The sequence below is a fragment of the Nipponia nippon genome, unplaced genomic scaffold (assembly GCF_047370975.1).
Source record: "Nipponia nippon isolate SJK-2023a ecotype South Korea unplaced genomic scaffold, ASM4737097v1 scaffold_3, whole genome shotgun sequence".
Classification (NCBI taxonomy): Eukaryota; Metazoa; Chordata; class Aves; order Pelecaniformes; family Threskiornithidae; genus Nipponia; species Nipponia nippon.
This window is the reverse complement of record NW_028262347.1, coordinates 30,759,733-30,783,386: the sequence shown is the minus strand read 5'-3', so window position 1 is coordinate 30,783,386 and position 23,654 is coordinate 30,759,733. Positions and strand designations below refer to the sequence as shown.

At 42.4% G+C, this 23,654-nt stretch overlaps 1 protein-coding gene across 4 annotated transcripts in view; it reads right to left on the bottom strand.

Annotated features, from left to right (window-relative positions):
• The window catches only part of IMMP2L (inner mitochondrial membrane peptidase subunit 2), a 480,274-nt gene extending 471,501 nt beyond the window's left edge, over positions 1-8,773 (bottom strand). The window contains exon 1 of one of the 4 annotated variants that reach the window (XM_087766618.1): positions 8,715-8,773. Coding sequence is in view for 2 of the 4 variants with exons in the window: in XM_087766619.1 (XP_087622745.1) it covers positions 3,366-3,368 (3 nt within the window). In the remaining 2 variants the exon portion in view is untranslated. Of the gene's footprint in view, positions 1-3,365; positions 3,747-4,083; positions 4,221-8,714 lie in introns of those variants that run through there. The other 3 variants (XM_087766617.1, XM_087766619.1, XM_087766616.1) reach the window with 3 other exon arrangements.
• Positions 8,774-23,654: the final 14,881 nt, after the last annotated feature.

Sequence of the window (23,654 nt, the reverse complement as noted above, 5' to 3'; positions counted from 1 at the left end):
ATATACTGAACATAAAGGAAAGTACTAAATTACATCAATTTTGGAACACAAGTGAACAACATAACACGTATTTAGCTTCTTGCAACTGAAAGTTCTGTGTTGCCTTTCAGCTTAAAGATTCAACACATGCAAAGTAAGTTAATTTTATAAACTGATTTGAAGTGCCCTTTGCAAACAACTACCAGCTGCTGTTATGTTTTGGTCTCGAGCAGACTGCATAAATGAGGTGGTGTCTCCAAACTCACTAAATTTGTAAATTATATTTACAGTAAACAATAGCATAACCTTTGATTTTCAATTCATTTGCACATTTATCTAGTCAACACTCTGGATTCTTTCAAGTGCCATGAAACTGTCATGATGGTTGTGGTTATCCAGAATCAAACTTAGGCAAAAACAACAAAAAAAGGGAGTATTCAGTTTTAACCAAAATATATCATGTTAAGTATTCATATAACATCGAATAAGCGGCCTAAGAATAACAGTATTCAACTGAAAACACGAATATTGCCAGAAACGAACTCTTCTAGAAGTTTTTGCATTTGGATTAAGAACAAGTAAGTTTAGTACAGAACAGGGAAGTTTCTTCTAGCCTAACGGAAAAATCAAATGAGCAAATACAAGAAACAAGCTTTGCAGCTACGAATCTTTCAAGAATTCAAGTATGTATTGAGTATATAAGGACAGAATAATAACTGACAATAATATTTATTATGGTATGAATAAATAATTCCAAAAGAAAGAATAGAGAGAACGTATTCAATACTTGAAAGGTATTTTCCATTTTGAATGTACTTTACGAAAGTAACTGGTTCTCCTACAACTACTGTAAAGGCTTTGTGTGGGGAATTAGAACTGACTCTCCAACATAATATTCCCATGAATCCTAGCATTAAGACCTGATGAACCAACTGCTTACTATCTACTATCTGTGGCATATTAATAAACTGAATGTACAAACTAATACCTAAAATTCTGCCTTCGAAAACCACCGCCTTTATTTTAACAACTCAGGTTTTATCCTTGAACATTAGAGGTCACTGTGGGACTTTCTAAGAGCGTACCTAGTGTACTCTCTAATAACCATTCACCACCATATTGATTTTGAGCCTCGGATTTGTGACAACGTCTCAACTGCCGTATAAATGTCTCGGTTTAACAACTCAAAACAACTAAACCCAAATACTCTGAGGAATACATAATTAATAATTTTATTGGAAAACGAACAGTTAGAGCATCTATAGCTACATTAGAAAAGCAAAAAGTTATTTTAGTATTTGCTGATTAATTTCTGGCATAAATTGGTAACTTTTTCAAAAAGCAAGAGACAGATTATCCATGGGGCCGTTCCCCTTTGTATCTAAGACTCTAGTAGTTCAGGAACACACCAGTTAAAAGTACAAAATCATTTTGACAGAGAGCAGCAGCACACTATTTATGCAAGTCAGTATCTGGTTTCTCCAGCAGTTCAGGACTTGCAGCGTACACTCCAGGCAATTACAATTAATGTTTTTCCCTAGTATATGAACACAATTATATTTCTCAATTTTAAAGACTAAATAATTTCAGTTGAAAAGCAAGAGAAAGATTTCTGTAAAACTACAAATGTTCGTTCTGCGCTGACTGATACTGGTTTTAGATTTATAACTAAAACTTTTTGGTTTCAGCTTGTCCAAGCTTTATAATTTATACAATATGAACACTAAAATATACATTTTTCAGCTAACTTGGTTCTAGAATTTCAATCACTCATTTTCAAGTGTCAAAATAAATTTATTTTTAACAGAAAGAATTCTAATGCATAGGAACTAGGATTTATTTATTCTTGCCAAGACTTCAATGAGGATGAGAAACCTCCAAAAATTTTTTATCAATTAATAGAAAAATTGCATGTTTTGGCCACTAATTAGAACTGCAACTAAATTTAATTGGTCCAGAAGGATCTTAAAATCATGCGGTGCAGATCATGTGGCATATAGAGTCATTGTTTTAAAATTATAATGTCCTGTTGAACTAAAATCAAAGCATCAGGAACCAGGTATTCCAGAAGCAGTTGGAATCTGTGGCACACTGGTCAACTTATAAAGATCTCAATACAAAATTCCAACTGTGACTGTGAAGCCATTTGAATCTTAATTATTGTTCAGCATGATTTAAATATTTTTCTCATGGATCTGGATACCACCCACTACTATACCATGTATATAGTTATTTCCCATCAATTACAGGAGAGTATTTCAGTAACCAAACACACGTTACACAGAAGAATCTGTAATTTTAAAAGTAAAAGAAATGAAAGACTCCTAGAAATCTCCCAATCACAGTAGTTTAAAGTGTTACATTTTTTACAAAATGCAGGTGGATTGAGCTACAAAGCTGCATATTGGAAAACACAAGTCTAATTTAAAAGTCTTCTAGAGAAATTATTTCATTTAACCTGAAAATCCCCGAGAGGTTTTGTCTTCCAAGCATATTCTGTTGACAAATAATTGCTATTTTCTTCCTAACTGAAAAATGAACAAGTGTGTGTGATGTATGCTTTTTGGAAGAAAAAGAAAATAAATATGTGCTGGTACAAGAAAGTTACCTAGAGATATGTAAAGCAGCTTTCCTAGACCACCTCTCTCCTTTTTTGGTATCTCAATGTACTCAGTTAATTCCAGTTCAATGGAACAGCAATGATATGATACAAAAAAAAAAAATCACAATGGAATACTGGCTAATTAAAAGATACTACGCGGTTAGAGCCTACTTGGTATTCAGCTGCAGTTTTTCTATCTAAGCTTTTCATTGACTTCCAAAAAAATTAATTTTCCTTAAAAAAGATAAGAACACCACAGAGACATGTCTAGGAACTGGCTGAATCTCTTCAGCTTCAAGCATTGCACCCTTTATACAGAGAAGCATTAAACCGAGAACAGGTTGAAGTACCAGACATGGAAAAGCAGCCACTTTAAGATAAGTTATATCATTATAAACCAAAATAATAATTTATCTCTCAGATGTCCAGGATGTAGGGTAACAGGATGGCCACTCCATCAGGATACTAGAGAACTGCCATTAACTGTAGTCCTCATAGGACAAATACAAGATCAGGTAGAAATTTAATAAAAACAGGAAAATATGTTAAATAAGAATTGCATCCAGTCCAGGACCAAGAAGAGAGCACAGCAGAAGTCTCAGTTGCAGACAAAATGCAAGTAAACGGAGGAGCACAACCCCCAAGTCACGTTCAGGCCCCCGTTCCCTCCCACACAAGCAAACGCTGTTCACGTTGCTTCACTGCTACCCTGCGGCGTGGCCACGAGTCCTCCCCCTACCATCACTAACAGTCAGAACACAGAGAGAAGAACAGTGCTTCACACCATTAGCTTTGCCACTTCTTTTTAATCCAGTCCCTCCCCACTGCGAATGAGTATCTCGGAGGAAAGGACACGGGAGGAATCCGACACGAGACCGCGGCACGGCAGGCCCTCAGGAGCGGCTGAGGGACCCGCGGCGGCCGGTGCTTGCCCCGCGCAGCCGCCAGGCCGCGCGCCCAGCAGGCCCGTGCCCGGCCACCGCGCCCGCTGCCACCGCCCTCCCGTCATGACGCCACACGTCCGCGAGTATCATCATCCACCCGGCGGCTCCTGCGGCCGCACCGCCCGCCTCGCCTCCGAGAGGGGAGCGCCCCTGCAACCAGCGGGGAGGCGGCTGCCGGGGCGGGGTCCCCTGCGCCCCTTCGCGGCTCTCGGCCCCGCACGCCCCTCCCCCGAGGGACGGGCACACCCCCAACGGCCGCCCCCGGCTCGCGCGGGCGGAGGGAGGGGCGGGACAGAGGGGCGGCACCGAGCGCCTGGCGCGCGCGGGGGCGGGGGCGGGCTCGCGGCCGGGCCTGCCCGGCGGCATGCGTCCCGTTCCCCCCCCCCCCCCGCCCCCTCCCCTCAGGCCCGTCCCCGCTCCCTCCTCCACGGCGAAGCTTCCCCCTCCGCTTCCCCCGCCACGTCCTCGCCCCGCCACGCGCTCCCCGTCCCGGCTCTCCGCGCTCTGAGCCCGCCCGGCTTCCGTCGCCCCGCCCGCCCGCCGCTGCTGCCCGCTTACCCCTTCCTCCCTGCGGCGAGGGGCGGGCCGGTAGCGCGTCCGCCGCGCGCCAGCCGCTCGCGGTCACGTGGGCTAACGGCTGCGGCGGCGCTGGGCGCGGCGTGAGGAGGCTGCGGGCCCCGTCGGGGCAGGGCCGCCGCGCTCCCCCGGAACGGCGGCCCGGCAGCGGCCCTGGCGCGGCGGCCGGGCGGTGACCGTGCGGCACAGCTCCCGGCGCGGTGTGAGGGGTACCCGGCTGCCGCGGCCGTGCGCCGAGCGTGCTGGGTGCGGTGCTCCACTGTCCGTACGGCCTGACAGGCCTGCCGTGTGCAGACGGAGCAGACTAGGCCCTTAACGAAAAATAACGTGCTTGGTCTGATCGTCACGTACAAGTCTCTGCGTTTGCAGATTGTGTCAAGAGTCCCCGAAAACTTGAGGCCGTTGGATTGCAGCAGCCGTGATTTCCTTCAGTGATGATGGAGATCCAACTGCACAAGGGCTCCACCTTTGTGGCCGTTTTTTGCAATCGGATAAAAATAAGCGGCTTTGAATAATAATGTGTAATACTGGAATTTTTACATAATATTTCACTATAAATAAGTTGCGTAAGCTGCATGTATTGTAATCTACCCAGAAATACGCAGGTTTCTTGTTCAGCTGATGATTTTCATAGTGTGTACCAGATTTCACCTGGACTGATGGGAGCCACGCCTGCTGCGCGTCACAACTGGCTGCGTTGTACTTCCAAGCCTGTGTTCAAGAATGGAGGCTGATTCTTCCTGTCTGTTGCAAATGGATACATTAGGGTTTGCGATTTCACAGTTGAGAGTGTTCGGTTGTTTTTGTCAGCTGCCATAAAAAGTGCAAGTGCCGGTATAGTCTGAAGCAAGAGGTTTTCGCAGATAGTTCATATACCTTCAAGAGTTGATGGGCAAGTTCATGGCAGAGAAACCCATTAAGGGTTATTACGCACATATAGAAACTACCTCTGGCTCAGGGAGTGCCTAACGTGGATCTTGGGAGATACTGCTACTAGTCAGGCCACTGTCAGAAACTATTTAAGATGACACCTCTGTCTGACCATGGCAGTCAGTTATTTGTCATTTATTATTAAAATGTTACGTTTAAGTTCAAATATAAATTTTTTTATAATTAAACTTATCTTGACTTTGAAGCTCAGCTGTGAAAGTATGAATGTATACTTGTCTGTAGTCTGACCACGTCTTTTTACCAAGGTAAAATATTCTTTCCATAGTTTTTGAGATAGGAATCAACTATCTCAGAAGACAATACCATAGAATACTTATTAATGAACTGAATTGGAATACATGCTCTAAGACCATTTTTTAGTACAAGGCTCTTGAATTATGTGTACATAATCTATAGAATTTTGTTACACACTATTCCAAACACAACATCCCCAGCCTCTTGTCAAATCTGAACCTTTCAGCAATGCTTACAGCTTTTAATACTTAAAACAACATTTTCCCAAAAAACAGAGTTAGCTTTAGTGTGCTTTTATTTGCTGAAATAACGTGATGCCAACATATTTGTTACCTAGTGTAAACCAGTGATTGTTACCCTATTTCATTTTTTGTTTTCCCTTGACACGTTTTTAAATAAGCATTACCTTTACAGTCAAATAATTCTTACTAACGCTTTGTTGCTGATTACCCTTTACTTAATGCATTATTTCTTTAACACATTTGAGTTGCGTGCTCACTGTAAGATTCTACAACAAGCCTTTCAAGTGCATTGTGCAGGAATAAATACAGTATTCAGCTGCTGATATCCACCATCTTCATTTTCATCACCCATAATGTAAATATTTTAACTGGGAAATCTTCACAAAATGTTCAAAAATATTGCTGCGAAACACGATATTATACTTTCATTTGTGACGTTAGGGAAACATCTTACAGGAATGTGCCTCGATGTTTCCGTGCATTCAGAGCTGATGATATGAAATATTTCCCTTGGAAACTCCTGAGCTGAAACTCTTCTCTGATTAAAGACTTTTGCTGTAAACCTTTCGAGATCAGATGATGGCTTATCAGCAGTTTTCTTCATTTTGAAATGATGCGTGTGCTAAACAACTAGCAGGAAATACCCATTCTCTTATTCTTCATTTATTTGTAGATAAAATTATATTTATCAAAGCCAACACTAAAGTTACCAGCTGCAAATGATGCATTACTAATGTTCACATCATTTTATTTTTCTTCTTTTTTTCATAAGGATTCCTACTGCAGTTACAGTGCTACCTAGAAGTAGAGAATAGTTTATTTTGCTTTCAACTCTAACAAATAGCTACTGAAAATATTTTGCTGTTCCATGCTTTGATGCATCAGTGGCTGAAATAAAGAAAAAGCATGCCCTTTTCACCCACCTCTTCAATTGCTTTTTGGCTGAGAGTACCACTAAAGCGTTCTTGGCAATCCATAAAACTTTTGTACCACAGTATCCATTTAAAGGACTCTCAGCAGACTGCGGCAAGCTTTGTGCTAAAAACACATTTAATTCAGTTTCCCCTAGCTTAATTTCATTTTGCATTTTAAGAGCATGGAAAATCTATAGGAGATACCCAAGACCAGCTGTGCATTAAAATCAAGTACCATACATTTGCAGATACAAGTATCTGTAGGGTATTTAAGGCCTGTTTATCTTCCTCCATATAGTAAAGGAACGAATGTTTGAGTGGTGTTGAGTGTCCTGTTCTGAAGCGGTGTGCGTTGGAGGAGAATATTGGGCTGGGTCCGACAGCCTGAGAGTGCAGAAAAGGTGCTGGGAAAAGAGGGGATGAGCACTGGAGCCACAAGATCAAGAAGCCTGATTGCTTAAATGGGTATTGCAGACAAACACTTCGTATCATCCAGCTGTGGCTTCGAGGACCGAGGACAGCAATGAATGGTGTGGCACAAAAGAGGGCAATAAATCTTAAACCTGCTGTTGTACTGGGAAAAAAGCGATCGTGGCATCCTCAGTAGTATATTATTACACATCTCCATTTTATTACATGACTAGGCACCTAACCCCTGCTAGCTTCTGGGCTCTGATAATGTCTTCTGATAAAGGATTACACACTCATTTTTGTGGGGTTTTTTTTTCAGATGCAAGTTTTTATTCAGTGGGGGTTATCTACCCATATATATATAACGTAGCTATCCATATATGAACTATTTGTCTAAATTTCCTGTATGTCAAGGAGGCGACATAGGGCCCTTCTAGGACAAGATTAATCTCATTCACAGGTGGGTGTTGCAAAGAAATCAGATCAATTACATTTTAAGAAAAGCCTGTTTCTCCTCAGTTGCTACTGAGTGCATCTTGATAACTCACTCAGGTGTAGACACGTACAGGGTGCTCGCTGTGGGAGGAGAAACATCCCACCCTGCCTGTGCCAGAGTTCCCAGGGACCCAGCTGAAGGCTGGTAACCAATACTGGCAGGAGCACAGGCCAAAACTCCCTGACTGATGTTAGTACCTGTGCACTTACCCGTGGTTCAGTGCTCTTTGCTTACACAGAAAAAGAAAAAACCTGGTTGGGTTGATTATGACACTGTATGGAAGTTACCATATGAAGATCTTCGGGCAAACATTTCTGTTCCTTGGTGCTGATACTCTTTTGACCAACACATGCTGTTTACGTTATGCCTCATACATACTGAAACACCACCTGGTCAGAATAAACTAGATTTTGCTTCCAGTTGGTCAGGCAGGCAGCAGAGCATAAAACTGTAGTGACCTCTCCATCGGGGAAAAAGAAAAGGATTGAAACACAAGAAAATTATTCCTGAAATCCTATCATTGGTCAGTGAAACTGGCATAATCTTTGAAGGGCAGAAAATATATAAATAACTTACAACAGTCAACTTCATTGTGTGGGCTTTCCTCAAGGAACGGTTATTACCCTCAAATTCTTGTCATAGGAAAAAAGGAAGCAAATATGATTTGCAAAGTCAAGAGTCTGTTGTCAGTGTAGGTAAAATCTTGACAGGCTAATGAAAGAATTATCAGTCCAGATCTAATAATTACAGCACAAGAAAACAGTACTATTACAGGAAATAAAAAAATCTCAATAATCATTGAATCGTTAAGGTTGGAAAAGACCCTTAAGATCATTGAGTCCAACAGTTAAGCTATCACTGCCAAGTCCGTCACTATACCATGTCCTCGAGCACCACATCTATCCGTCTTTCAAATACCTCCAGGGATGGAGACTCAACCACTTCCCTGGGCAGCCTGTTCCAGTGCTTGACCAACCTTTCGGTGAAGAAGTTTTTCCCAATATCCAACCTAACCTCCCCTGGCACAGCTTGAGGCCATTTCCTGTTGTCCTATCACTCGTTACTAGGGAGAAGAGACCGACCCCCACCTCGCTACAACCTCCTTTCAGGTAGTTGTAGAGAGCAATAAGGTCTCCCCTCAGCCTCCTCTTCTCCAGACTAAACAACCCCAGCTACCTCAGCTGCTCCCCATAAGACTTGTGCTTCAGACCCTTCACCAGCTTCGTTGCCCTTCTTTGGACACGCTCCAGCACCTCAATGTCCTTCTTGCAGTGAGGGGCCCAAAACTGAACACAGTATAATACAGTTAAAAATCTTATACAAACTTCCTAACATCCACCTCTCTGTCTCTGGTATTATGCTCACCCTTCTGTTGCCTCTGTCGGTGCTAAGGTGGTTTGGTTCAGTGTGATGGGAATTCTTTGTCCTCTTTGTTATCCCTAGAACAGGCTTTCCCCAGCTCCCAGGTCTGTGTATTTTTAACTGACTGCAGGTGACTCATTTACAACCCTGAGGATTCCAGTGTCATCTTGTGCCTCCCCCCACTCCTGTCATACCCTGACTGTAATCCCCTGCATTGCATTATTATGGTAAGGGCATAAACATTTCGTTCTAACAAGTGACTGCTTAGTACCACTTATTACCACGTATTATGGCTGTATGACACAATTATATAAAATTACACAAAAGTAAAATATAGAATAATAGAATCATAGAATATCTCAAGTTGAAAGGGACCTGTAAGTGATGTTGGTAAAGATTAACCTTGCTCATTTTTATTCTAAAAATACTACGGCGTCATGAAACAGGATATATGTCTTAAAACAAAGAACTCTAAAGTGAATGATAGTTTGCTTCACTAACGGTCCGTGAAGGACTGCTTAGTGTTGCCAAAGTTAAGTGAACTTAGGGGAAAGGTAATTCCGGCAGTGGGAGATCACGATCACCAACTCGAGGACCACCCACTCAAGAAACCCACCAACCCAAAAGATTAAGGAAGTAAAGGTCTCGAGAATTGTAGTGAGCATGCGTAGTAATTTACATGGCAGGCGAAGAATTTTAACCAATCATTTAATAAAGGACAATGAATATATATTAGATGATTGTATAAATAATCGTTAGCTTACATCAACGGTGTGCTGGTTTGTACCATGCACCCATATTTGCGCATTTATGTAATAAAGGAAAATACCTCGACTCTGTGTGTGAATTGGGCAATGCACACTGGGTAACGGACCCAAGTTTTTGGGACAACATAAGGATCATTGAGTCCAACTCCCTGCTCCTCACAGGACTACCTAAAACTAAACCACATGACTAAGAGCATCATCCAGACGCTCCTTGAACTCTGACGGGCTTGGTGCCGTGACCACTTCTCTGGGGAGCCTGTCACAGTGACCGACCACCCTCTCAGTGAAGAACCTTTTCCTAATGTCCAATCTGAACTTCGCCCGATGCAGCTTCAGTCCATTTCCTCGTGTCCTATCGCTGGTCACCAGAGGGAGATCAGCATATTAGGCAATTACCACCTGATCGTTAGAAAATTGTTGTTACAGGTAAACAAGGTAAAACAGAGTTGCAAGCATGCTAAAGCAAGTTCAGCAAAGCCCAACAAGTCCCGAGGATTTGCAAAGTCAGTATGAAGCTCATGTTTTGCTACTAGCCATAGCAATACTGTATTTACTGAGCTACTGGGCTACATGGATCCTAAATATTCAGAAATGTGAAAGTAACTCAGCCTAATATTACTTACCACTTGGTAGTCTTAAACATATTTAATCAACAATAACTAACTTAGCATTCAATTTTTATATGTAATGTGTAAACCCTTATCTTCCTTTTAAGCGAGGAGTAAAGGTTGCAAAGGTTATTAACAAGAAACAAATGTAGAGCAATCATTGTAGATTAGTAAATGCTTGGCATAAAGCAGCCAACAGTTACTTTGCTATTACATACAGTACATTCTTTCAGCACTGTAAAATTTAAAGGGTTAAATTTACCTGAGCAGAGCCAGTTTTTCTGTGCTGTCCTTTCTCATTATACAGGCTTATTTCTGAATCGTTTCTCCTGTACGTGCATTTTAAAGGAGTGTAATTAACTGTTTGCAAGTTGTTAGGCAGCTGATGAAGTGTGAACTGGGCACTGATTTGTTTTCTTTATTTACAGGTTTCCCATAATACTCTGATGGGAGCAGGATATTGAGGCTCTTTTACCCTTTGTATTATTCCTTGCTTGTTTCATCAGATTAAGTGATTTGTGAAGGCATTTGCAATTCCTCAAATTCCATTAACTGTTAATGTCCAGGGAAGTCTTACTCAAAAAAAAAAAGAGTGTTAAAACATGAACACAAGCAGCACTCCTGTCACTAACGTAAATAACCAGGTTATTTATCTGACAGGTCGCTTTTATCTGACCTGTAGCAGCACATCTGCCCACTCGTAGCTTGTTGTTTAAAAATATGCTGGTTTTGAACATCAAAAAAGTTTAGGAATTTTCTGTTGTTCATTATTCAGTCCTCCCCCACCTGTCTGCTTTCAACTAGAGAGAATAATAATTGTGTGGGGCAACCCACCCTTCAACCAAGCCGCAGAGAAAGAGGCATTTTAAGACAGCTTCAGCACCTGAGAAATTGTGGTCTCACCCTTGAGTATCTACCCTTGTTAAAGGTGTGTGCCCTTGAATGTTTGTAGCCACCTTTATTTTAGCATTATTTCTAGCAAGCATAATGAATAACTTGCACCCTAAAAAGGCCATCTTCTTATGCATGTACATTCCTTGCTTTTACTGGTCCTAGTCCTCCTACTGAGAGTTGTTCTCTGTGGGTTAGAGCAACATGGTTTGCAATACTGTTTGCATCCAGATTGCCTCCAGGTTGCCCCACACACTTTTTGTCTGCCATGAAATGGGTTCTGGTGATACTTCTTCTGAGTCTAGTCACTGGTCCCACAGGCCAGCTGACCTAATAGGAAATAGGAGTGCCGTGAGTCCTTAACCTGTAGTGCTGGTGCCTCCCATCAGAAAGTATTATCATTTATTTTACACTTAAGTCTGTATTATTTTTGCTGTCATAATTTCCTCAAATGTTAACTTACGCTATGCAATGAAAAAAAAAAAAAGCCCTTCCTGTCACATTTTTCTCAGTGTCCAGTCACACTGGTTATATCAACCCTGACACTATAGCTGGAGGAGGGGGAGTGAGAGAGCAGCTTGGTGGGCGTCTGGCAGCCAGCCAAGGTTAACCCACCATGGTCCCACTGGCAGCCCCAGTGAGGGGACTGTGGGAATGAATGCTCTGGTTTGGTCCACACGGTAGGCTCCTGGTGCACCACCCAACTGCCCAGGTCCACACTACAAGGATGCAGTACCCTCAGGTGTAAAACCTAGCCTCCGTGCTATTTGATACCTTGCAACAAGGGTCCCCTAGATCTCTTGTCATGCCCCGCTGCCTTCTTTATGTTCAGACCCGAGTCCCCTTGTAGCCCCTCATAGGAGAGTGTGCCTACAGCCTTCAGCAGATGCTGAAGCACTGCTACAGCATGATGCGATAGGCTGATCCTCTGGGACTCAGGCAAGGCAAAGGAGGGATTTGGGAGTTTCACTAACAGCCAGGTGGGAATCAGACACCAGGCTCCTTTCAGAAGCTATCCTTCCCCTGCTAGCACCAGCCACGGACCTGTGCAAGCCACTGTGATACAGCCAGAGTCTGGCAAGTTGGGTGAGGATCTCTAAGCAAGTATATGCCTGCTGAATCTCAGTAGTTTGGTGTACATATAAGTAATATCCATGTCAACCTTCAGGTGAGAGAGAAGCCGCTAGTAAGCCATTCCAGGTTCATACAGATGTACAGCGTAGCTGCTTAAAAAAAAGCAGCTTCTGCAGTTTCTGTAACATTCATGTAAGGCCACGAACTAGCTAGTTTATGCCAAAAAAGATCACTGTGGTCAAGGTGACACAGCATGCCCAGCTAGCTTAGCGGTGTAGGCAGAGCACACATTCTTTCCCTGCGTTTACTGAGGGGGCATTAATGACTGTCGTAATTGGCACTCTGAATCTTCCTGATCTCTGTGGGTGATTCATGCCTTCTGAGAGGTCACACTAACTCTGGGAGTGCCAGCCAGGGTTTCAGAGTACCCGTTTACTTTGTTTCAGCCTGCTAATGTTTACCTCGTGGGCTAAGCACGCACTCTCTTTACCTCACACAGTATTGACACGTCCAGAGTGAGGATTGCCGCGTTGTTAGCTCTGTGCTGCAGGAACGTGTCTTCTCAAGGAAAGAGATGGATGTGACACGATGTGCATGTACGTAGGCAGACTTGCCTTCTCCTCCGTCCCTCCTATGTCAGTGACTGCTGCCACATCTCTCCTGGAACCAATTTCTTTTCTTTCTCTCTCTCTCTCTCTCTCTCCCACCTGTCTTCAGTCATTCAGACAAATTTCTCGACCCTTTTCTCTTACAGCAGACATCTCCCTCTGTTGCCTTAACAACAGGAGCAGCTCAGCTGCACAAGGCAGCCAGGGCTGGAGTTTTTCCTTTCTCCTCACACTGAAAACAGTCCCTCACACTTTGCACCTGTATTCTTTTACCATCAGCTTAAAATGCTGATGGCAAAATGCATCAGCCTGAACTATAACACATGGTCCTGTTCTGCTAGAAGGCCCGTACTCAGGGCGATTAGCTGCCTTGTAGGTCCACACTAACATGTACACTGCCATCTCTGCTCAGTCTTTTTTCCAGTACTCAGACCACAGCAATGGTGATGGAAAAAGGACAGAACAGAGAACTGATACTATGCGTAGTACCTAGTATAAAGGAAAGGAGAACAGCTGTCCATGTACTAAGCCTCTAAAGTTGCTCAGTGGCTGCTAAGCATGTATTTCCCAGCTTTCCTTCTCATGCATCTTTCCTGACTTCCAAGCTACATGTTACTGCATGCCCTGAATTCTTGCATCTTTTCTATGCATGTGACTTGAAGATGCTTTTTATCTTATGAGAGGTTATCAGCTTGCTACAAGTTAACAGATGTCACTGGCCCATGTCTTCATATCTAGGGATGTGACACAAGCAGGCAGTACTTGAACCTTTCAGAGTTTGCTAATAGGAAAGGGAATAATGGGGCCAAGAACCTCCTGAAGACTTTTTTCTAGAGAAAAGATATATATTTCAATATATACCTTGCAAGCTAAAGTCTTCAGAGCCACCAGCTAGAAAATATTTACAGATAGGCACCTTCTGTTCACTGGTGCAAACACAGGTTAACAGCAAGCACACATTCCTGACATGCAAACTCTTTTGCTTACCATTGACATCTGCAGTCCCACAGAGTCTATTCAGACCACGTGTCTAAAACTCCTCCATGGAGCATGGACAGCTGCAAAAGACTTGGTGACATAATCTGGGGTAGATTTATAACAACAACATATGACCATAAAAATACGCATGGTGAAGAATTGCTGGGTCTAATTACCTTAAAATTCTTGGCCTGGAGTTCAGACTTGAGCTGCTGACCTCTGCCCTCAGTAAAATGCATTATCACAGATTGAAAAAGACCCTTCTGTAAAACAGTAACTCTAAAGAAGAAAATTAAACCAAAAGGCAGCCCTGTGTACCTTCCTTCTGCAGAATCTTGCTTGTTGGCCACTTGACGCACAGGGCTTTCACTGCACCACTCTCACTGAGTGCTGAGGAAACTGCTACAGATGCTTCCTACAGACCAGACCAACAAAGCTATTCTCCTGAGAAGATTCCCTTCTAAATTAAGGAATCTGTATAGGGAACCTTGCAAGAGCTAATACCCACACTGTACATGTCAAGCCTATTCCGGGAGAGAGTCAGGCCAGTGACTAGTCAGCCTGAACTGTTTTGATGAGCAACATGAATAACTGTGGCTTGAAAGCTTTGACCTCCTTGCTGTTATGGAGTAGGACTCATGTAAATCACAAAGGACAGCAGATCAAACAGCAGGAAGAGTTATGGGTCTGGTGTTTTGGGGTATGAAAGTAGGGGACAGGCTTGAGCAAGCTGCTGTTGTTCTTTGGTGTAGATGATCCTGTGGGGAAGGCACAGGACAAAGCTGATGTAGCTTGTCTGCTCTGGTTGGATGGAGGGTGATGGCAGGCAGTTGTTGGGTGCATCTGGTGTGTTTGCAAGGTCCAAGGTTGCTAGTGCAGTGCTGAAGGCCACATTATGTTGCTGCTGTTCTAGTTAGCTTATTAAGTTTGGTAAAGGTAGTAACATAAGGTTGGAAACACAGAGTATGCTTGATTTTCATTATTGAGTAAATGTGTCAAAGCCATCTATGTTACCCCATCTGGAAATACATTGGAAAGACCCTCCCAGCCACCACTCAAACTGAGAAGATCCAAAAATTAGATGTACCAGATTTATGCACCTGCTCCAGTGTCAACACCTAGAGCAATCATCTGGGAAGTCCAAGTCCCACTCCTCCATTAGCCAGAATTTGGGGATGCAGCTGCTCTTGGGAAAGAGCAGCCCAGTGTTTCGTGGAAAGGCTGGCCAGTGGTAGTAATGTGCTTGGGCTAAGAGGCAGCCCAGTGTTTCATGGAAAGGCTGGCCAGTGGTAGTAATGTGCTTGGGCTAAGAGGCAGTCCGCAAGCATGCCACTGTGCCAGAAGTTTCAGAGCCACATTCACTGATGGTATCCTCAAGGCCCAAAGCCTGAATGCCCTCCTTTTCCTCTCTGTTTTCTTCCCCTGGAAAACAAAGGAGTTTTTATCATATTCCACCACCAGCAGCAAACATTAAGATTAAGATTTCTTATTAGGTTGCTTCATTATCAAAATCTTCTTGGAAAACCTCATTTGCAAAGCAGGAGTGCCTCTGCCATCATCACAAGTGGATGACACAGGCATCCTTAATTTCCTTTCTTTTAATGCATAACAAGTTGCTAGTTTATCCGTGAACATCCTGGGCCATCCAAGCAGTGATTTCCTCATAAAGATGCCGGATTCAGAAGAAGGCCTTAGTGAGGCTGGATGCTTCATATATGGCATCTGTATAGAGAGGAAGGAGTAAGCTTCCTGACAGGATTGTGTGGAGCCCTAAGTTACCCGCCTTATAGCTGTGCTGGTTTTGGCTGTGACAGAGTTAATTTTCTTCATAGTAGCTACTAAGGGGCTGTGGTTTGGATTTGTGCTGAAAACAGTGTTGATAATACAGGGATGTTTTCGTTATTGCTGAGCAGGGCTTACACAGAGTCAAGGCCTTTTCTGCTTCTCACACCACCCCACCAGCGAGTGGGCTGGGGGTGCACAAGAAGTTGGGAGGGGACACAGCCAGGACAGCTGACCCAGACTGGCCAAAGGGCTATTCCATACCGTATGGTGTCATGCTCAGCATATAAAGCTGGGGGAAGAAGAAGGAAGGGGGGGACATTCAAAGTGATGGCGTTTGTTTTCCCAAGTAACCGTTATACATGATGGAGCCCTGCTTTCCTGGAGATGGCTGAACCCTGCCTGAACGATGGGAAGTAGTGAATTAATTCTTTGCTTTGCTTGCTTGCACGCACAGCTTTTGCTTTACCTATGAAACTGTCTTTATCTCAACCCATGAGTTTTCTCAGTTTTATCCTTCCAATTCTGTCCCCCATCCCACCAAGGGAGAGTGAGCAAGCGGCTGTGAGGTGCTTAGTTGCTGACTGGGGTTAAACCAGCTGTTACAGTGGACTGGGCATAGGACCACAATGTATGTAAACATGAAGCACTGTGCACATTACTTGTGCCACAGTTAATGAAGATGGATGCCATGTATGATAATCCAAGGATAATAGAAGAACATGGCAGCCCAAGTCAAATTGCACAGACATGTGGGAGCTGTAGGAGTAAGGAGGTGCCCTACAGAGCTGAGTACTTCCAAGTTTCCACCTTTTCCCTTGCAGCTGCCAGATAGGATCCTACAGGAGGTGCTCCAACGTGCACTAGAAGTGGTGGAGGGGCAGTCACTATAAAAAACTGTAATATTTTTATTATTTACATTGTGTGTATACAAATAGTTACAAAATACAGTTTTTCTGAGTAATCATACCGAGCAAGCCAAAGCCAAATCTTTCCCTCAGTGCTAGTCTTCTGTCGCTGTGGCTTTTTTTGTTAAATAAGTTTGTAGGTGAGACTGGCCTTCAGAGTGGTCCTCAAGCAAACACAAAAATCGTCCATACCAATCAAAAAAAACAACCTGAAAACCCCACAAAAACTCCAAGTGAATGGACACTGTTTGACTCATCATCGGGATCTTAAAGTCTGTTCGCAAGATTTGATATCATCCTGTGAAATCTTCCATTCTGGTCTATGAAAAGTGACATTTTTCCCTCTGAAAAACCCTACACTTAATTATACTGCATTAAGTAAAATCAGCGTGAGCGGTTTTAAATGAGAGAGTGGGAGCTGAAATGGAAGTAGGGGAGCAGGCTGAGAGCTACTGAGACAAACACTGAACAGCAGAGGCAGGAGGAAATTAAACCAAGGCGTGCATGGCGAAGCGTACTGAAATGGCACATAGGAATCTGGAGGAATTGGTAGGGGACAAGTGGGGGACAAGCAAGCAGAAATATAATAGAGAGTGTGGGTGAATATGAAAGACAAATGACAGAAACAAAGAGTCATATATAATAGGCAGGAACAATTAAGCTGTGTAATTACAAAATCCTGCTGCGACTGAACTCCTGTGCAATTACTGAATGGACGCGTACCCCGAGTGCAGCACTTGGAAGAGGATGGCAACAGTTTCTCTCTCTTTTCTTTCCGATCCACCCCCCCGCACCTCAGTCGGCAGCAGCATATGCGATATCATTGTTTCCTGCAGAAGCAGCAGCATTGCTGGCCATGGACAGTCGCAACGGCACAATGCCGGGTAACCAAAACCTTCCTGTGAGCAAACACAGGGCTGGAGGGGCAGTTATAATTAGTTCCTAGTCAGCAGCGTGGCACTGGCAGTGGCTGCATCACATCATTCTTAAAAGGTTTTCTTTACTAATGCTATGCGGAACTTCATTTATTTTTTCCATTTATTGTTAATTTAGAAAACATAATACATTCTTTACCAATATATTTAAAATAAGTACGTGACACAATGTTACAGAGGAACAGTGGGTGTCACTGTTAAGAGCAATTGGCATCTCCATTTGCCTCTATTTAGTATTTATTTGGGGGGCCTTATTACAGGTTGTCAGGCCACCATGTTCTGAGCACATCTTGTTTGCTGAATCAATTTTCACTTCTAATTGGATAGCCTGGGCTGAGTTAAAATGTTTTTTTAAATTAGATCAGCACCTTCTGAATCCAAAATCTTCAAAGAACAGATAGCTGCACTCTTTTAGAGCTTCATTTCTAAACCTCCCATGGGAAAAACCCTTTCCAAACACATGAAGTTAGAGCCAATAAAGGACTAAGGCATCAGATGCAGAATAGAGACACTTAAATCTAGGGTTATGGTCCAAAGCCTACTGCTCAGCTGTTGTATAACCTTGTGGATAATTCCTCATTTGACCTGCAAGTTCTTTGTGAAATCCTGCTTTCCTGCCAGCACACGGCTACGGTTGCACATACCTAAATCAAGGCACCGAACAGAGAAGTCTTTTAAATCTGATGTGAATTATCAGAGCATGACTTACGCATACCCCAAAGGATCGGGATTCTCAAAAGATCTGAATATGGCTACTTGTTTTTAAACAGCAGTGTTTAGTATACAAGCAGAATAGAGTTAGACAAGTCTGCTGGGAAGCAGAAGAGCTTGATCCCAGTTCCCTGCTCACCTTTCGGTTTCCATTTCTGAAGCTGAGGAGTTCCTAGGGCTGATCCGTATGTCCCAGACTGAAGGTACTGTCTGGCCCCATATACAAGAGAAGACACTGGCTGCTGTTTGAGATGTAAAAGAAAATGGTGAGTTACTCCTGCAATTTGTACAGCTCCTACTTCCTTCAGAGTGCTCAGTGCATATTCTAAAATTGCCTGCTAGGCCTCAAGGACTGCAGCCAAAATGAGTAGTTTCCAAAACCTGACCAGGTTGGCATACGGTTTAGGCACCGAACCACCTGCTCCTGTAAAATTAATCCTGTGGTACTCTGTAGGGGGCAATTCTCAACTTTGTAGCCTAAACTCATACCTCCGAGGCACATTGTATGTTCTCTGGAAAGAAATTTTGAGCCCTTAGGGTTATACTGAGTGGGTTTTTGTCTCTTCTTGCTGTCTGCTCCTTCAGTATCTTTGCATATACATAAAATAATAGTAACATTTCTGGATGTAAATTACCTGGCTATTCATCTGTCTGACCACTTTTGTCCACCCAACACACCTCGCTCCATCTGTTCTGCATGGATTGAGTACTCTGGACAGGCAAACAAACTCCTTTGTGCCAGCCCTACCCATGCTTGAGGACAGTAACAGGCAAAGGAGACATGATGGAGTTAAGACTTTGGCTCACTTTTCACTCTCTGGCTGCTGGTCACATCTGCATTTTGAACTGCAGTCTTTCATAAACTCACCAGTAATCCATGCTGTATGTAGTTTCCGAGGGCACTAGTCAGACTAGTCAGATCTAATGCAGCCATCTGTTACTACGCCACTCAGCTTTGAAGCCACTTAAGATGTGCCGCAAGATTTTTCTTTCAATACTGAGGAAGGGTCTCTGTTTTTCATTTTTAAACATTTTCTCAACTAATTTTTCAGGCTCTAATCTTTAACATTCCTGCATGAGCCACTGAAGCTGAATCTCACACCAACCTTGTCAGGAGCTAGAAATACGAAATTTAGAGGTAGAAATTAGGGAAATCAGTGGAAATTTTTCTAAAGCTTTTCCCAGACTTCAGTTACACATATGCATATATCCTCTTGCCTGGACAAATGAAGGCATTATACTGCAGGTTTTCAGGTCTCTCATTAAAATGAACCTCAATGACAGCATTCGCTTAAAAACAGTCATGTTTTTAATTTTCTTGTGTTTGTATGTTCACAGGGAAGCTTAGAGGGCTCATTTTCTTCCTCAAAGCTCTTCTCAGACCTCCAGGGAAGTTCATAGACAATGAAACTTTTAAGGCTTAGCAAAAAATAATTTGGAACTTCAAGATCAAAAGATATTCATCTGAATGTAATGTTTGCTGATAAGCATCTTTCTTAGAAAATGGTGTGAAAATGTGTTCAATTATGGCCAGGTGAATTCTTCAGCAAACTTGTCTGTAAGAGTATTTATATCCCTTGCAGGGAAACAGATGTTGTAATACTCTGTGTTTATATACTTAAGGCTAGTTCTAATGCTGACTGTGAGTACCTAACCTGGATGCTTCTGCCTTTCTCCTTCTCTTTCCCCACCTGGGAATGCATTGCCCTGAGGGAGACATGGAGGGGCATCTGGTCCTCGGGGTGGCCGGGTGAAGCTACCTGGCCTCCTTAGTCCATCATAAAACTGCAGGGACAGCTATGGTTGGAGCTCCACCATTGCTAAGGCTTGTGTTCCCCAGCGTACTCAGGTGAAAGAGGCCAAGTGCTGTCGCAAATCCTGCGCTGAGGACAGGCATCCGCATTAGCTCTTTTTAAAGAGCTCAGTCGCGTGTTGTGGTACTTTGCCGCTGCTGGTGATATACGCAACATCTTATTTACCAAAATGTTTACCCAGGGAGCTAAACAAGTTGTGAGAGCTGCTTTCTGACTCTGCTTCAGCAGGTGACTATTAAATGAAAAATGAAATCAGCTAGGCAGGAGGCAGGTATGTAATCACGGTTTCCTGCTCCGCACCGAAATGCATGAATGGAATCACGCTGTGATTCCACAGATTTGACAATCCAGCAAATTGCTGATTATGTCACCCAAACTGGGAGAGCTTTACCAGGAGAGCTTTACCCGAGGCTCGCAGCCTGTTACGGACAGCACTTTTGTGTGCTGGGGAAGCTGTAGATGACAGAGCACTGCAGAGTATTTTCCAATGGAGAGCAGCTAACATACCACACGTACAACAACTAACTACTGAGACAGAACAAGACACGTGACAAGAAAGAACAAAATCACCTCTTCATTCTGGCGGGCTTGACATTTATCTGGGTTTAATTTGGGAATCTGGCTCCCAGGCTCGCCAATTAGTATTTAACATCATTAAAGTATAGTACATATAACTTTAATACATGCATACTAACATTAACATAATTAATTTTACATAATATTTAACATGAAATTTGGGAAGAGACTACCAATATAGCACATGTTTGCCCCAAGCTGTGGTATGGTCTCCACAGCTGCAACTGCCTTGTGGTGGTCTCCACGGTGGTCAAAGATTTATCTGGAAGCTATGTATGGATCAGCCACATACTGGCTGAATGCATTAACTGTGCGACTATGGTGTAAAAGAGGAGGTGTTGCCTCCTCTGATCATATTTTGTTGGTGTTTCCCTTTCTAGGAGGAAGGCCATGGGAACTCCTATCAGGTTGAGCGCTGCAGCCTTGTGTATGAGCTGAATGCTTAGCTGCTCGGCATAGTTATGATATAGGCATGCCTCAGTCATGGCTGTTTGCAAACCTAGAGAATGCTAAATGCAAAGACACACGTTCACACAGACTTTTAAGTATCAGCAAAGAAGAGGGTGTGAGGTCAGGCCTTGTCCTTTTGGGTCTCATATTTGAAGACTTTGGAGGACTGCATGCACCTGTTGTCAGTTGGATACCTATATCCCTTTGAATGTATTGCATTTGATGTATTGTATGCATTCAGTTAAATTCAATAGCTCTCTCCAGGTTAGATTCTGTTCCATTCCAATTTACCTTGCTGTAAATCCAGAGTAACTCCACTGAATCTACTTGTTAAACCTTTTATTTTTAATCAGATCTGGATGACTGACTTCAGTTTTGTAACTAAGCCATAGCATGAATTATTTATCCTAAAAAGAAGGAGGTAGTTTGCATTAAGAATTCATAATTTTACTTTTTTTCCAGGTGCCTGAGACCTAGGATTTAAGAACAAAGTGAAAAAATAACCTCTGAAATATTAAATGTGAACCTTCAAGCTTTTAACATACAATAAAATATTTATTCTTAATAAAGAATAGTGCATCTATTGTGACTTAGTTACACTAATTTGCAAACACTGAGCAAGTAAAAAACCTGGAAAAACATCAAATAACATATCTTCCACGAATAGCAGTCCAGTTTTGTCAAAGTATCATGAATATTTTGTGCAGTTAGCATAATGATGGCAAACCTTCTTTGTACGTCTTGTTTGAAAAGTGAGGCAAGAACATCCACTTGTATCAGTTATAAAGCACACTTTCATGCGACACACAGAGATTATAGCATGAACTAAGATCAAATACCAGGTAAAATTCTTGTATTTTCTGGGGAGCACTGTGAGTCATACGCACTAAGCGCCACTACAGCTTTGAGTAGGAGGCTTACTAGGACATAACCCATCAGCTCTACCAGGGCAAATTCTATGTGTGTGAGGACAAAATGTAAATTAAAGGTAATAATTCTGAAATGTTTTTGTTTAGGGTTCAGAGTGTATGGGTTTGAGGTTTGGGGTTTTTTGGTTGTTGTTTTGTTTGGGGTGGGCTTTTTCATTCCTTTCTATGTAGTTTGGTGCGAAATCAGTCTGGGAAGGTGAACGGTTTTCTGAATTTATGACTGGAGAGGTAAAGGGAAAACTGTTTTCATTATTTATTCAGCTCATGCAAACTGGGAATAAGTACTCTGAAATCTGTGGAACAGCACCCAGATGATGCTGTAATCCAAACTTTTGTTTTCAAAAAGTTACTCTGATAATCATTTAGTGGTTTAAAACATGTTTGGGTTTTTTTTCCAGCAATGTTGTATGTAATACTTCATTGGTAATCATTGAATCTAGAAGATTTAGTATGCTAGCTGTGCTTTTAGACTTCTCAATTTACTTCAAGTTTTACATTTGACAGGTTTTGTCCAAAGACAAAAAATAAAAAAGGAGGATTGTAACATGCCACATTGCTATCATTTATTTCTGGCAGCTTAGAAAGAATATATATTTTTTTTTATTTTGCATTTTTATTAATTGCATGCTGTATATCAAAAAGGATTTTTGAAGTTCTAATGTATAGCATCACTTGATTTCAAAAGACATTACAGAAATAAAATACAACTACATAGTAATTGCAATTTTAGTGCTTCAATTCTCCACCACATCAGAGGATTTCAAGATTAGTCTGTTGAAGATGATTGCCTCTGAACTATCTGATTGTAAATGGTTTAAAGAGCTTCCACTTTCACCCTGAGTATGTACAAGATCATATATACATTTTTCATACTCCTATTAGAAACAATGATCTCAGAAGAAGGAACTTAAAGGAAATGATATAGGTTGCAATCCGCCTACAGCAAAAATATTTTAGAGAGCCAGTCTTGAAGTTTAAATACTTTTGTTCCAATTGTATGAAGAATTCCAATTATGCACAGTAATGAGTGGCTATTCCCAATTGCATAATGCATAATTCTACAAAAAAACTCTTATTAATAAACCACTAAATTTAAACCAGTCTTTAGTCTGAAGAGACAACCCAATGCAAACAGTGAGCATACAAGCACTGGAAAACTGGTTTTGCTTAAATAATTTTACAAGGTCATTAAAATAATAATAAACTGTTCTTCGACACATTCTCTTAACACCTTCATTATCCACCACCAGTCTCTGCTATTTATTCCAAACACATAGAGAAAAAAACAAAAACTAGAGTCCCTTCGCAACCTGTTTGTGTAAAAACATATCCCTTTTGAAGAACTCAGCATGTTTTTGACCTGAATATTACCTGATATATTTTTCTTTGGGTGCTGAGAACTCATACAGCAATGTACACAACTTAATAACCTGATCACCCAGGCCCAGTCTCCCCTGTGGAGTCAGTATTTCAGTTGTTCTGATTTGTTGTATATTCACCTATTTTCTGGCTCTGCTCTGCCATGATTTCCCACTGGAAAGCATGTTTAAGGATAGGAGCCTGCCCTCTTGCTTGCATTGAGCAATTCTGACTGTGCTGTGCAGAAGCATCATTTAATAGGCACTTACTCAAATACAGGCAAAGCAGGTAAGGCAGATCACTCATTCCTCCCTTGACTGCTGTGTGACCTTGTCAATATGTTGCTCTCCAGGCAGGGCACACAGAGTAAAACATCTACAGAAGACCAAAGGAGGAGCCACAGCAATTTGTCTGCTCTGGATAAAAATAAAACCAACTGTAGCAATAACTTTTGCAAAGTGCTACCGACTGCACTGCAGCCAGATGAGAGTTCAGTGGTGAGATTAAAAAAACTGTCATTCTCTGTCATTATTCATTTATTTATTTGTAGTGC